The following is a 16,089-nucleotide window of genomic DNA, read 5'->3' as shown; positions in this document are numbered from 1 at the left end:
CCCAAATCCCCCAAATCTCACCCAAATATAGATGCATATTATTGTTGTTGGTCAAGCCTGAACAAAAGTCTTTTCTGACAACAAACTTTGTATTCCTTACAGGTAGAAATTCCAACTTGTTTTATTTGGGGGCCCTGTGGGCTCGATTAGTCTCATAGTAGGAGAGTAAGGCTCATATCTGTAACTGAATGGGAGCAATTTTATTATTCACCCGAATTTTCTTGTCTCTCATGGAAAAGCGCGTGATAACGATGCAGAGGCCTCCGCATAATTCACAAGTTGGAAGGAGACCATGCAGTTGCAAGTGAAAGAGAACTCCTTCGAGAGAGCTATAGCAAAAGGAACTCCAGGAACACGAACCACCTTTATGAGCCAACAGCAGGAGCGTTTCATTGTCCCTCCACCTCGGGACGAAAATGCCCCCTCAGCTGCCCCCCTTGTGTGTGCTAGGGAGTGTGAGTCAGCCTGTGGGCATGGGGGATGTGCTGATGACAGGTGGGGGAATATGTCATACACACTTAGCCATAGTGCTCGCTGGGGCCATCATGCTCCTTTTTAGCTGAGGTGCCCCCATTCTGGTAGCACTGGTTGTGGTGGGGAAAAGAGACCCTGGGCCCCCTCTCAAAAAGGCTAATTTCAAGCAGACTATCTATCAGCAAAGAGTAGGAGCTACCAAGGGGCAGCTGAGTCTGGACAACATACAGGGGGATGCCTCTGGGATGCCTTTGAGATGGTCCTAGTCTTGCTTTGTGATCTCGGTACCTGGAAATGTCCTTCAGATGTGTTCGCATAATTGAGATGGTCCAGACCTTGCTTGGCCAAATCACATGTTTCTGCTTCTGGTCTCTCCGGCCAGCTGCCTGCAAATGCCCCGTCCCCCATAAGGTATTGTATAAAATGGAGCTCTTGTCTTTGTTCCAGGTCCAGCTTTGGAGCACAACTCAAGATTAAGTTGATTAAGACAGTGCCTTTCCCACTACTTATGGCATCTACTGTCATGGTGCCAGCTTATCTTTCTCAGTTGCAGTGCTCACCAGCTGTCAATAGCCTTTAATTGTGGTATTTGCACGCACCTGGCTAGTATAGGGCTAGAAATCATTTTCAGCCCCAGGACCACAGATAGTAGAGCTGCCAGGCTGGTGCTGGTGCAATGTGTTGGCACCAGGGATGAAACTCTTGACCTCTTGCTGTGTGGGTTCTCTATGCCACTGAGCTAGCTCTGTGGCCCTGGAGGTTGGGCTTCCTGCTGGAGGAATTGGAGGCAGTGAGACATGAATGGGGGGTGGCTTCATCTGTGAATTGCTGGCTAAGGGGACGTAGAATCATTTTCCGTCTTCCTGTGTCTCTCTTTGGAATGAGCTGAAGATGTCGGGAGTGTTGGAAAGAGCGACTCAGAGCTCCCCCTGAAAACAAGCCTTGCACACAATGTGTGTTGAGAGGTGATGGAGTCCTCAGGTCTTGGGGGGCGAGGGGGTGTGCAGGCTACAGTTTCATACATCACTGCTGCAGAGAAAGGGTCAATCCCCAAGAAGCACGGGCTCGAGAACAGTTTGCACGAGAGTGTCTGGGCTCCTTCCCCCCAGGAGTGGGACATTCCTGTTTGACATTCCTGGTGTCTTGTCCAGTTGCATTGGGGCTTTGCCCAGGCACTGGTGGCCAGGAAAGGGTTTCTGCTCTCCTTGTCAGCTGATGGTGTTTGTCCTGAGGGAGAAATGTGCTTTACCCAGGCACCCACCTTCTCCTCCTTACAGAGCTTCTCTCCACCTTCCAGCTTCTTCCCAATCTGCGGAGAAAAGCTCAGGGTGACCCTAAATGTCCCTTCCCCCTTCTCCCATAATTCAGACTCAGACTGTCACAGTTAATGAAAAATCTCTCTCTCTTTCTCCTTCCTTCCTTCCTTCCTTCCTCCCTCCCTTCCTTCCTTCCTTCCTCCCTCCCTTCCTTTCTCCCTCCCTCCCTCCCTCCCTCCCTCCCTCCCTCCTTCCCTCCCTCCCCCTGGAGTCACACCTGACTGTTACTCCTGGCTCTATGCTTAGGGCTCACTCCAGGCAGTACTCAGGACCTATATGGGTTACTGACAATTAAACTGGGGTCAGCCATGGGCAGGGCAAGTTCCTTGCTCCTGTAGTATCTCTGGCCTCTTGGCGATTTCTTATTTGCTTCTGTGGATTCAGCAAAGCTTCTAACATTGTAATCTCTCTAAGTTCAGCATGCTGGGTTCTAGGGGATAAGCAGAACTTATCCTTGGCTTCTCACATAGTATAATATTTGTCCTTTTGGGAAGGCGGGACTCAGGATCAAGCCTAGGGCCTTCCACATGCAAGACAAGTGGCTATAATCGTGAGCTCCATCTTTGGCTACTTGTAATATTATTGCACCAAGAAAATACGCTTCTCCACACCATTTCCCATCATCCCCATTTATTTCAGGTGAGCTCTGAGTATCTACAGTACTTGGACCTAAGGGGTGGGGTGAGGTGGGGGGTTCTCAAACATTTTCCCTGTGTTTGGCTAGGTATTGGAATATTGAGTGTTAGACACTGTGGTCCATTTTCAGGGAGCTAAACTCTATGAGAAAGCTTCCTCCCGTTATCTGGGACCTGCCTCGACTTGGGGGTCTCTTATGTGAAACACAGGCAGGACTGCCCTCCCCCTCCCAAGGCCCCTCTGGGCCTGTGATGGCCAAAGGCCGGCATCTGGCTCCAAAGGCTCATCTGTATTGTCTGTCTATTTAATTTGGTTTTGGGGACACACCCAGTTGTACTTGGGAGCTAGTTCTGACTCTGTGCTCAGGGATCACTTCTGGCGGTGCTCGGGGAACCATATGTAGTGCTGGGTATCAAACCTGGGTTGGCTGAATGCAAGGCAAGTGTCTTAACCCATATACTATTTCTCCATTCCTGTGTTGTGAATTAAAAAAAATTCTTTAGTATCCTTAAGTTTCTACCGAATCATACTTCATATAGCTGCTTTAAAAGAAAGATAAAAGAAAGATAAAACTGTCAGGAGTTGGAGAGATAGTACAGCGGGCATGGTGCTTACCTTGTATGTGACTGACCTGAGTTCGATTTCCAGCACCCCATGTAGCCCCCCTGAGCCCACCAAGAGTGACCCTTGAGCACAGAGTCAGGAGTAAGTTCTGAGCACATTCAGATTTAGTCCCACCCCAAAATCTGCTTGAACAATTCGTATCATCGAGGATCACAGTGGAAATGGTCCTGCTCATCCTGGACTTTGTCTAAAGACCGAGCTGTAGTCCAGTCAGCTGCTTTTCCGTGGGTCTTAGAGGTTATGATCCTGCCCGAGGGTCCCTGAGCTGGAGCCTGGCACTGAGGATGAAGCTCTGCCCACGTGAGTGCAGGTGCCCTTGCAGCTTTACCGGGAGAGCTGGGGTTGATTCGGTTAGTGACTCTGAATGGGAGACTATCTCGGTATCAGGGGTTTGTTCAGCTCAAGCTCTGATGTCTTCCTTGCAGGCAATAATCAGCATCATGCCCATGGTAGGCTTTAGAATTTAAACACCGAGGCAATTACAAAGCTGTGTAATTCACATAGCAGGGGAGCAGCCCGTGGTGTACAGCAGGGCCAGGGTTTGAACCTGGGTCATCTTGGCTCCAGAGCCAGAGTTCCTGCCCAAAGGAACATCCTGGCAGTACTCGGGGGGCCATGTGAGGTGCCAGGGATCAACCCAGGTCAGCCTTGTGCAAGGCCCGCTAGTCTCCAATGCGCTGAGTGTCCCCCAGAACCTGTGAGTGGGGCGCAGCCCTGGGCCTAGCTCATGAACAGCACAGGCTGGCTGAGACTATGCTGTTCTCTCTGGCTGCACCTGGACTCTGGCCTGGCTGCCCTACTTGGAGTGTCTTGTTACCCACATGGCACTGTGGGTCAGCTCGTTCATCACTCACCAGCTGATGCGGACCTCAGGGAACCACGGCAGCCCTGTCCCTCTGACATCCAGGGAGTGTCACCAGCCACCTCACACTAACTGTGTCTGTCCATAGAGAACCTGATCGGTTCAAAGGAATCGCTGAGCTTCCTGACTGCATGAGCACAGAAACCAACTCACTGATGAAGACTTGAGACCTCGGAAAAAGCGAAATACTTGACAACTTCTGACTTTACCCTTCCAAGCTTTAGGATTATGGTTCTGTTTCATTGTGGGGGCCGGTTGGGCCATCCTCGGTGCTGCTAGGGGGTCACTTTCAGTGGTTCTCGAGAGATCATGCTTTGTACTCAGAGATCACTCCTGGTGGTGCTCAGAGGACATATGTGGTGCTGGAGACTGAACCAGGACCAGTCACATGCAAGGCAAGAACCTTAACCCCTGTGCCATGTCTGTGGCCTGGGCACTGTACTGTGAGGGTGAGTCAGGGACCTAGTCTGCAGACACGATGCAGGTGCCCAAGGGTCTGTGCATGTTGGTCTTGCCCAACTAATAAGACTTACCTCTGGAATTCTTTGTCCAGTTGTCTGACTCCAGATCCTGACCAGCCGAGGTATTTTATGTGTGTGTGTGTGTGTGTGTGTGTGTGTGTGGCGGGGAGAGTTTTTTGGGGGAGGGGCCATGTCCATCGATGCTCAGGATGTACTTTTAATTCTGCACTCAGGAGTCACTCCTGGCAGCACTGCTTGGGGAACCATATGCAATACCAGGAATCAAACCCAGGTCAGCTTTGTGCGAGGCAAGTACCTTACCCACTGTACTATATCTTTGGCCCCAGGTTTCTTTTTTTCATCTCCACTGTGATCAAATCACTTTGAATTCATTTCAGACCTTTTCTCTTTCTGTACCCAAGGAAACCAGCGTCAATCCAACCATTGAGGAGAAAGCAATTCTTCTGCCTGTTTCTCCTTATTTAAGCTTCAAGTGCAGATGAATTGGGCTGCCCGGGAGTCTGTGGAAATGGTGGCTGGCCAGAGCTGAGAACTCCTGGGAAGGTGCAGGCTGATTCCCGTCCTCTGCCCTGTGAGGACAGAGCCTGCTGCTGCCTGAATGCTGTAGCATCAGTATTATGGGGAGACTGTGGGGGTACTGGAGGCTTGGATGAATGAATGCCCTTGGGCCTTCCTCTGTCAGGGAGGCTGATGTGAAGCAAATGCTGGAGCAGTTTAGAGTAGTGGTCTTCAACCACTGGTGTGCAGGGTAGAAGGGCTGGAAACCATTCTTTCACTGGGTTATAACTGCCATTGGGGACTGTTATGCAGGACAGGTGCTGACCTACAGGTGTGAGAAGGTTAAATGAAGATGCTGCTTTAGAGGGTTGGCTAAGGAGCTTGCAGCAACAAAGCCTTGAGTTTCATCCCTGCCACCAGAACTACAAACACAAACACCCATGTCAAAATAGTAGTAGCTCAGAAGTCACTTCAGGTGGCACTTGTGGAACCAAATATGGTGCCACAGATCAAACTGGGGTCGGCTGTGTCCAGGCAAATACCTTCCTGTGAGCTATCACTATCTCTCTGACTCCATTCCTTTACATTTCATCTTAGTGTAAGATGAAATAGCTGTTTTTCTCCCTTTATCAACCACCAGAGGCTTTGCCTACAAATGACGGAAAATCCCTCAGCCTTGCCTGGGATGTCAGACCTTGCCCTGTGGGAAGGAAAGAGAGGAGAAGGAAAATTCCACTCTTCAAACCTATTTGTCCTTCAGGTGTGGCCCAAGCTTCTCAGCATAGTGCCTTGAGAAAACAGATGCAGATTTTAAAGGGAAAGATCATGTTATCATTTTCTTTGGCTTTGTGGCAGAATCTGAAAAAGCCGAAGCGATGAGAAGGAAATAAACATTATGTGGTATTTCATACCTTTCAATGGTTTCAGTGCATTATTTATAAAAATAGCACCTCATCTGGGTTTAAGGTTTGGAAGAATCAATGTGAAGCTATCAGTTCTCCCCAGATTGCTCTATAAATTAAGTACAACTCCAACCATAATGCTGCTGAAATTTAAAAAATAGTTTTATTATTATTTTATAGAAATTGACCAGCTTTTTATAAATTTTAAGACCAATGCTAAAGTCAGTTTAAGAATCAGAAAAAAAAATGTTGTACCAGAGAAAGAATTGTATGGTGGGTTTGGGCCATACTTGGCAGTGCTTAGGGGCTACTCCTGGCTCTGATTTCAGGGGTTTTCCTGGTGGTCATCACGGTACTATGTAACTATATGCAGGGCTGGGGATCCAACCAGAGTCAGCTGCATGCAAAGCCAGTGTCTTAATGCCTGTTCTAGCTGTCTGACCCGGAGAATTATTTAATTATGTGGGTGGGGTGTGTGTGTGTGTGTGTGTGTGTGTGTGTGTGTGTGTGTGTGTGTGTGTGGTTTGTTTTTTGCTTTTGGTCATGCCTAGTGGTGCTCAGTTCATGCTTCTGACTCTGAGCTCAGGGATCATTCCTGGAAGGCTTCAGGAACCATATGGGGTCCTGGGGATCAAACCTGCTTCAGCTGTGTGCAAGGCAAATGCCCTTCACGCTATACTATCTCTCCGACATTCATTTTCCAGCATTGATATGGAAAAAATGGATTATTTTGAAAATAAAAAATATTTAGGATTTGTGATGCTTTCTTACAGACAAGGCTACTGGGGCTTCCAGCAGTACAAGAGTGGGGGCTGGGGTAGGCTGCCCGCCACTACTCCTAGAAGGTAATAGAGTTTTCAGTCTGAAGACCTATGTAATCGGGAAACTAGAATAACTTTCCATAGGAATCTCTTTTGGCAGGGTTCTGGCCAGTGGTACTTAAGGAACACCAGGGCCATACCTGGTGGTACTAGGGGGCCACATGGTGCCAGAAATCAATTTCAGGGGATCATACATGCTAGGCATATGCTTTACCTCTTGAGCTATTTTCCTGTTGCCTACAATAATTTTGGTTTTTGTTTCTTTCCATTTGTACGGGGGGAAATGCAATGTATTAAACATGTAAGGTCTTATTTAATGTATTTGATAGAGAAACTAATAAATTATTCTCTAAAATTAAAAAAAAAAGCTAAGAAGTTAATGTTGGAATTCAAGCAGTAGTACAGTGGGGAAGTTTTTGGAACAGGCAAGCTTGTTTCTCAAGAAAAAAATCACCACAGAGGTGACCTGGGGTTTCGGAACAAGGGTTGACCGAGAAAAGACGTTCTACAGTGGAAAGTGCTCTAGGTCTTTGCAAGGGGTCTGGGTTACACAGGTATGGCCACTTGCCAGAACTCATTGAAATGGATCTATTTTTAATAGATAAAAATTCTACTCTCAGGGCTGGAGAGGTAGTACGGAGAGAAGGAACTTACCTTACACATTTCCAGGTAGGTTTGCTCTCTGGTACCACATACAGTGCCCTGAGCACAGAACCAGGAGTAAAACCCGAGCACAATCAGGCATGACCCAAAATCTAAAACCCAACCAAAGCAAAAAAAATAAAAGAATTCAGATGATCTAATTTCAGTCTCATGATGTAATACCTGTGCTGGAGCAATAACACAGCAGGTAGGGCATTTGCCTTGCATGCGACAGACCGGGTTTGATTCCTCCGTCCCTCTCGGAGAGCCCGGCAAGCTACCAAGAGTATTCCGACTGCACAGCAGAGGCTGGCATGCTCCCCGTGGTGTATTCATATGCCAAAAACAGTAACAACAAGTCTCACAATGGAGACGTTACTTGTGCCCGCTCAAGAAAATCGATGAACAGCCGGAGGACAGTGCTACAGTGATGTAATACCACTCCTGAAAGAAAATTCTGATTCTTATGGACTCTGGGATCTCCCCATCTACTTCAGTATCCGCATCTCCCCACTCTTTTTGGGGTTCTATTTATTTATTTATTTATTTATTTATTATGTTTCTTAGTAAGTGTCTGTGTCTGTATGTGGGGAGGGGGCTCCCAAGCTGTGCTCCAGTTTAGCGTGATGTGGCAACGCTAGAGTTCAAGGTCCTGGGTTTGGTGCATTTCTGGGAATTGAACTCGGGGCATTGCACGTGCACAGCATGCCCCCGTCCCTGGCAATGTGTCCCAAACCCTCTTTTGTTCTAAATGAGGAAGCCTGTAATCCTGTGAGCATCACCAGCCCAGCGGATCAGCTCTCTGCAGAGAGCTGACCTTGAGTGAACTGTGGAGAGATTAGCCAGGAGGAAGCGGTGAAACACTCTGGGCACACAGGTCCTGAGGGAGGATGGAGGACGCACCCAGACACACGGTGGCCTGGAATGCAGCAGACCCCTGGCAGGAAAAGGGACAGCAAGACCCCGGCTGCTCAGACTCACCTTGTCCCACTGTGAGGATCCCAGTGGCCGAGATGATGGCCTATCACCACTTCCTGGGAAGCTGCACCAGGTTAGAAAATAGGACCCAGAAAGGTACTGTGCAAGCAAGGATGTAATTCTCTCCTGTATGTTTTCTTATTCCTTTTCAGTCTCATGGAAAAAAGAGGCTTAACAGAGATGTCAGTGAAGTTTTTATGTTCGAATACTGCCTTAAATTTGCTGACGTTCTTTATTTCCTCTTAAAGCAGTACCCAGCTATTCTCAGTATTATACATGGTCATTTACTAAAAACTTCATACTAAAAAGAGATGGCTAATAATTTTGAAAAAAAATCAGGCTATCAAATGGAAGGTGTAAGAATCCACTTTTAAAGACTTATTTATCTAATCATATACATGTGCATATTATCTATTTTGTATCCAGGAGCTGATTCTTTTGATTAATTAATTAATTAATTTTTTATTAGTGAAACGCCATGAAGTACAGTTGTAGACTTACAGATTTTTGTGCTTGGGTTTCAATTATACAACGATTGAGTACCCATCCCTCTACCAGTGCCCATTCCTCACCTCCATTGCTCCCGGAATCCCTCCTGCCCCCCACACCCCCCTATCCCATCCCACCCCTGTAGTAGTGCATTCCCTTTTGTTCTCTCTCTCCTTTTGGGTGCTGTGGTTTGCAAAAGAGGCATTGAGTGGCAATCATGTTCGGTCTATAGGCTACTCTCAGCATGCTTCTCTCATCCTGGGAGGATCCTCCTGACACCCTTTACTTGGTGCTCCCTTCTCTGTCTGAGCTGCCTTCTCCCCCAGCATGTGTAGCTGGCCTCCAAGCCATGAAGTGAACCTCCAGGAGCTGATTCTTGAGTTCTGGGTAAAGGAAATATAGGCGTTTACTTATTTTCATTTTACTCTACCTTAAAAAAAACCATATAGCTTTATAACCTGAGGATAAAATTCTAGATTTTGAAATTCATATGCTGAAAAATATATTGTCTGTTGTTAAATCTTAACATGACTTCATGTTAGCTTCATGAGCTGGTCACAGAGCAGCTGTGATTAGTTGGAAGAGACAGGAAACAATTTTCCTTCCATTTTAATCACTTCTGGTATTGCCCAGAGGACCATATGTGTTACCATATGCAGAACCTGAGCTGGAGTGGAACGGTGGTGGGTGACCATATGTGGTGTCAGAAATTGAATCAGACTCAGCTGTGTGCAAGGCCAGGGCCTTAATCCTTGTGCTATCTCTCCAGCCTCAAAAGTTTGAGTATCTTAATGTAAGTTTTTTGAACGTCCAAGTGACTGCCATTTTTGCAACCCTACATTTATGGGATACTGATGAAATTTAAGAGTTGACATGATGCTTGAGTTGTGTGCTAATCAGGATGCTCGTTTTCTTTATTTGTTGAATGTCCGATGAGTTAGGAGCTGGAGGTTTACTTTTCCACTGACTGCTTCTCTTTTCAAAAAATAAGTTTTTAAAATGTCAGGACCAGGGCCATAGTACAGTGGGGAGGGCGCTTTCCTGGCACGTGGCTGACCTAGGTTTGATCCCCAGAACCCCCTTATGGTTTCCCCAACTCTTTCAGGACTGATTCCTGAGCACAAACCAGGAGTTAGCCCTGAGTATCACCAGATATGCCCCCTGCCTTCATTTAAATGTATTACAACACGAATGCATGCCTGTAGGTCATGTAGTAGCAGCACTCGTCACAACCCCTAAGTGTGGATGTGACACATGGTGCCACACTGTGTTCAGTGCCTGGTCAGCTCTGGTTCCCTCAGAATACTTCCTCCTGCTGCTGTCTGTGGGTACCTGGCTTCAGGAGAGTATGATTTGTCTCACCTCCAGTTGTGTTCATGAGTCACTTGGGCATATCTGGGGTGACTGGGAGACAGGTCTCGGGACAGGCAACTGCCCCAGCACCAATGCTGCTGAGTGCAGAAGGATCTGAGGTTCTGGTGGTCACTGCCGCCATTGCCAATTGCAGCATCATTCAAGTAAGTCCCTTGAAATACACACAGAAGGATGATGTCTTGTGCTTTATTTTGGGGGACCACACCCAGTGGTGCTCAGGGTTGACTAGGGCTCTCTCCTGCCTTTGCACTCAGGGATCATGGCTGGCTGGCTTGGGGGGACCATATGGAATGCTGGGGATTGAACCACAGTTGGCCAAGTGCAAGGCAAGTGTCCTACACACTGTGTAATTGTTCTGACCCCAACAGCTTGTGCTTTATATCTTGTTTTCTTTCTTTAAAAATTTAAAAGGTTTACTATCCTTTTAATTTCCTTCATATCACTTTATAGATCTATCTGGTTTTATTTAGTACCTCTGTAGTACTTTATGTCTGCATCATTATCGAGCAGATTCCCTATTCATGGATATTTGTACTTGAAGAACAAGAATCATCAGATGATTTGTTTTGCACTTGTTACTATTTTCTTGTGTTAAATTCCTAGAAAAGCAATTTCTTGGCCAAAAGGCTGCATATTTAGTATTTTGACAGATATTTCCACATGAATCAAACAAAACTGCCTTTTAAAAAATCAACATTTACCAAAAAAATCTATATTTTTACCTCTAAGCAATCTGCCAATACTCTAGCCAACGCTGTTGTGTGCTATTAGTCTAAAATATTTGCCCATGGGCTGAAAGCTCTTTCTGTTCTAATTTACATTTCTTTATTGGTTATACTCAACCTCTTTTTATATACATATTCATTGATGGTAGCTGTTTCTTCTTAGTCTGTGCCTTTGGTGGAGTAGTTTTTTGGTGGCTGTGGAAACAAACTTAATGACTTAAAACAGCAGGAAGCTATCTTTTTACAGTTTTAGAGACCTCCAGGCCAAATTTAAGGCGCCCATCTAGCAGTGGTTTGTAACAATTTACACCTGTGAAATGGCCCTTCCGCTCAAGGGACCATTTGGTGCCAGGATCTACATAGGCCTCCGACATGCTCTCGCCCTCTGACCCATTGCTGAGTTGATTTTCAGCCACTTTACACCAACAGGTTGCAACTGAAAACCATGGCTCTGGAGGCTTGAGGGAAAATTGTTTCTGTTTCTTCCATCTTCCAGTGATTCAAGAGTTGGCTGTGTTGGCTGTGATAACCTCACTCCATTCTCTGCCTCCATATAAACGCTGTCTCTTCTGCCCGAGATGCAAAGAATTGCATTGGGGGGGGGGGGCATGTGAATAACTCACAGCCCGTTATCTAAACCATACCTGCACACGCTGCTTTTCAAGCTAAGCTAATGTTTACAGGTAGCAGAGATCAGGACACAGCCAAATTTGGGAAGGGTGAGTATGTGTAATATCCAGTCCACATTACTTGTTTCTTTTTGATTTTAACGGTCTTTATAGTCCAGGGAAATGAACATTTTATTACATTTATATATGATGTAAATTTTTAGTTGGTCCTTTCTTTCTTTCTTTCTTTCTTTCTTTCTTTCTTTCTTTCTTTCTTTTTTTTTTTTTTTTTTGCCACAGGGAGATGGGGGCTGCCATAAAAGGCAGTGTGCTCAGGGTGTGTTATTGGCTGTGTGCTCAGGAGTGACCCCTGGTGGTGCTTGGGGGACCAAATGTGGTACCAGGGTTTTGAACCGGTACAGCCACATGCAAGGCAAGTGCCTTAACCACTTACTATGTCTCCTAGGCTTTTGTGTGTGTGCGTTTTCAAGGTGTGTTTGCCCTGCCAAATTTTTTAATTAATTAATTAATTATTTTGGTTCTGCTACTGTTATGGTGTTGGAGACCACATTGAGTGGTCACTAATCATTTAGGCAACACTGTGGTCTATTAGTCAAAATTATTAGTTACCTCACATTGGAATCTGCCCATTTCACTTTGCTTTTTGGATGCGATTATTCGTTGGATTTTTTTGTTGCTGAGTTTTGTGAGTGCTTTGGATGTTAGCCCTTTACTTGATATATTGTATGCAAATACTCTTTCTCTTTCTCATTCAATGAAATGTCTTTCTATGATAGCCTGAGTTTCTTTGGCTGTGTTTTTTGCAAAAGCTTTTAATTTTTTATTGTGCCATTTATTGTTTGTTTTTGTTGTCTTTGTCTCTATGGTAATATAATTGGTTTCTAAGTATTTAATCCTTTCCCCCCTCACTTTTTAAAAAATTTTTATTCGTGAAACACCATGAGGTACAGTTGTAGACTTACAAATTTTTGTGCTTGGGTTTCAGTTATACAATGATCCAGTACCCATCCCTCCACCAGTGCCCATTCTCCATCATTTACATTTTTAAAAAAATTTTTGTTAGTGGAACACCATGAGGTACAGTTGTAGAGTTATAAATTTTTGTGCTTTGGTTTCAATTGTACAATGATCAAACCCATTCCTCCACCAGTGCCCATTATCTACCACCACGAGTCCCAGTATCCCTCCCACCTCCCACGCCTCCCACCCTGCCTCTGTGGTAGGGTACCTCACTTTCTTTTTATGATTAATTTCTACCAAATAACGTTCAAACTAGAGAAGATGGTAAAAGATAGGGAAGGACATTCTAGTTCTTCACATTCCTCATTTAAGGGCTCTGGTCTCTTTATTATTATTTTGTCTGGTTGATCTATCCAATGATGGAGGTGGCATATTGAAATCTCATATGACTGCATGTTACCACTGACGTATTTTCTTAGGTCGGTTAGCAGTTACATTGTAACCTTTGCTGCCCCCTCTTTTGGTGCCTATATGTTGGTGAGTGTTAAGTCTTGATTTATTGGCCCCTTAACCTGTATGTAATGTCCTTCCCTATATTTTACTATCTTCTCTGGTTTGAACGTTATTTGGTCAATTGACAGAATTTTACAGTGACCCATGTTACCTGGTAAGAATGTGGGTGTTTGAGAGAAATCCCTGCAGTATTTTCTGGGCTGTGACTCAGAGAACAAAATGATCCATTGAACTGGCTTCTGTTGAATCAATTCTATGCAAGCTGCTTCCATGTATTCCTAAAATAATACTGATGTGGGGCCAAAGAGGTAGTGCACCTGGTGGGGCACTTGCCTGGCATGTAACCAGCCTAGGTCAGCATCCCATAGGGAATCCAACATCCCTGGCAACCCACAGGGACTCCGAAGTGCTGCTGGAAGTGATTCCTGAGTGCAGAACCAGGAGTAACTCCTGAGCATCCCAGGTGTGGCCCCAAAACCAATTAAATAACATCGATGTAATTTAAGTTGACTTGGACATTGTATGTAAAATGTGTGGCACAGGGCCCTGCGGGTGGTATTAATCTTCATCACAGTGCTCGAATTCTTTAATATTCCATACAGGAAGGCTGCAGTGAAGGGCTTACTGTGCTGCAGAGCTGGGATGCAAGTTTCCTTCTGTTTCCACAGCATCCAAATGAATGAATCAAGACAGGGAGGAAGGAATTCTCTGAGTCCCAGGGCTCTTTCTTAAGCAAAACCAAAATTATCTATTCACACTCATGTCAAAATGTCTAAAATTCCACCCTTTTCATTGCATTGTGTTGAATTTTTTTTTCTTCTTGAAGAGCTTTAGTAAGAAAGGGTACACATTTTTGGATGAATGCCCTGTTAAATGCTATCAAGCTTTTCCATCTTTTCATATTGTTCCACATCATTTTGTTTTTGCCCCAAACACGGCTTCCAGTCTTGAGACTTGGCTGAGTCCAGGACTGGGGGCCCTGAGAATGGGCGAGGGGCAGGCAGCCGGCACAGCTCTGAACCATCAGGACTGGACTTGGAGCATGCTGATGGAGACCAGCGGGTCCCCACGCTGACTGTTGGCTTGATTCTCCAGATGCTCACCCTAAAATAGCACAGGAGCAAGTGTGAGGCCCAAAGTCACTCCACTTCAGTCTCCGTTTCAAGAGATTTTGCTTACAAAAATAGATGGTTATTTGTATTGGAAAAAAAAAAGAGGGAGAAATAGACGAGTGGAAAATTCAAGTAAAACTCTCTCCCCCCGCCCCCCCCCCCCAACACACACAGATCAAGAATCATAGAGTAAGGTGGGGAAAGGACCAAACATTATGGCCTCTCTGTATCTGTATTGCAAACCGTAATGCCTCCAAATCAGAAAGAGAGTGAGAGAAAGAAGAAAAGTACCTTCCATAGAGGCAGGCTCGGGGGGAGGTGGCATGGTGGAAGGGAAATGGGGACATTGGTGGTGGAAAAATGTACACTGGTGAAGGGATGGGTGTTGGAACCTTGTATGACTGAAACCCGATCATGAAAGCTTTGTAACTGTGTATCTCACGTGATTCAATTAAAAAACATACTAAAGTTTAGATACTAAATCTTAGTTTAGGGTCTTAGTTTAGGGCTAGAGAGCTAATGTGGGGGTTTAGAGCCCTTACCTTGTACCAGCCTTGGTTCCATCCTAGGCACTGCAGAGAGTCTCTGAAGCACCACCAGGTGTGATGTCTGAGTGCAGAGCCTGGAGTAAGCCCTGAGCACTGCTGGGTGGGACCCGTCCCCAGACACTCAGAGCCTCAAGTATTTCTCAACCTTTCCCCAACTGTGGCCCCCTTGCAGTATTGTTTTCGGCCTTTGGTCCCTTCTAGTCTCCTGTCCTATCTGTGGGCCCTCTAGACCCTTGCCGTGCTCTTCCTGTAGCCCACCTGGGAATAATTTGCAGTCCCCAGGAAGGCCATGAGAAACCGTGGTCTGAGGCTTTGGAGTTCAACAAATGCCGCCTCTCCAGGGAGTCCACTCTGGAGAGTGTTGGAAACCACAGCCTAGGCCCAGGAAACCAGGACCTGCATTTGAAACCCAGCTGGGAGGCAGATCAGCCCAACATAGGAAGCTTAGTTAGCCGGGAAAGTCTGGGTCCAAATAAGGGCTGGGGGAGCACTTTGAATGCAGATTCACCCGAGGGGGCATTGTCACAGATGTTCACGTCCCTCCGGGGCCTGGGCTGCTTTACCTTGGGAGTATTCCAGGTGACTGAGTGGGTCTCTCCTCTCCACTCCGGGAGTCATGCTGGGATAGAGGAGAGCCAGCTCCCGTTTGATTGCCATGGAAACGGCATAGAAACTTCCACCTCCTCCCTGCTTATCTCATTCAAGGGACAATATGAAATGTCAGCAGCAGTTAGGAAGCCTCTCCCAGCCCTTCTGAAGCTTTATTTAAACACTGTAATTTACAAAGCTGCTCGTAATGCAGTTGTTTCAGGCATTCAACGGTCCTGACCCAATCCCACCACCAGTGTGCCCCTCCCTTCACCAAGGTCCCCCGTTTATCAGCCACCCCACCAAACCTGGCCTCTTAGCAGGCACAAAATAGCTCACTTTATGTTGCTTGTTACAGTGCACACTAAAACATAAAATTACTCTTGCATTAATCATTTCCTTTGTAGTGGGGGTTGCTGCTGGGGTGGGCGGGGTGGCAAGGCACCCTGGTTCGCTGAGGTTGCTCCGATGCTCCATCCTCCACTGTGTTACGTGGGAGTAAGTCGTAAGCACAGTGGCTTTAAAAAAAATTGTGCTCAGGGTTTACTCCTAGCTCTGCAGTCAGGGATCATCCTGGTGGTTTTCAGGGGAATGTATGGGGTACCAGGATTTGAACCTGGGTTGGCCACATGTAAGGCAAGCACCCAACCTTTGTACTATAACTCTGGCCTTTGGGGGTGTGTGAAGTGTCCTGCTGTGGGTAACGGAGTACGACTCACCCCCACCGGGCCCAGCTGTGCAGCGGTAGAAGCTGGCTGTGTCCAAGCTCGTGTCTGCGGCAGCCAGCCAGGTTGGGTCACACCGCTCCGTGGCATGGATCATGTCAAGGATAACCATGTCACTCCCTGGCTGGGGCCCAGGTTCTCTCTGCAAGTCTTGGGTCAAAGGCAAACGTGGTGATTGTCTATGAACCAGG

General features: G+C 46.3%; 1 protein-coding gene across 2 annotated transcripts in view; it reads left to right on the top strand.

Moving 5' to 3' along the window:
* The window catches only part of MCF2L2 (MCF.2 cell line derived transforming sequence-like 2), a 256,628-nt gene that overhangs the window by 11,611 nt on the left and 228,928 nt on the right, over positions 1 to 16,089 (top strand). Inside the window, exon 1 of one of the 2 annotated variants that reach the window (XM_056121974.1) lies at positions 8,256 to 8,331. The exons of the other annotated variant lie outside the window; for it this stretch is intronic. Coding sequence (XP_055977949.1) covers positions 8,271 to 8,331 — 61 coding nt within the window. The 5' untranslated portion in view covers positions 8,256 to 8,270. Of the gene's footprint in view, positions 1 to 8,255; positions 8,332 to 16,089 lie in introns of those variants that run through there. 2 annotated transcript variants of the gene reach the window in all.

This window comes from Sorex fumeus, unplaced genomic scaffold, assembly GCF_029834395.1.
Source record: "Sorex fumeus unplaced genomic scaffold, SorFum_2.1 ptg000044l, whole genome shotgun sequence".
Classification (NCBI taxonomy): Eukaryota; Metazoa; Chordata; class Mammalia; order Eulipotyphla; family Soricidae; genus Sorex; species Sorex fumeus.
The sequence above is the reverse complement of the archived record's forward strand: the minus strand, read 5'-3'. Positions and strand labels throughout refer to the sequence as shown.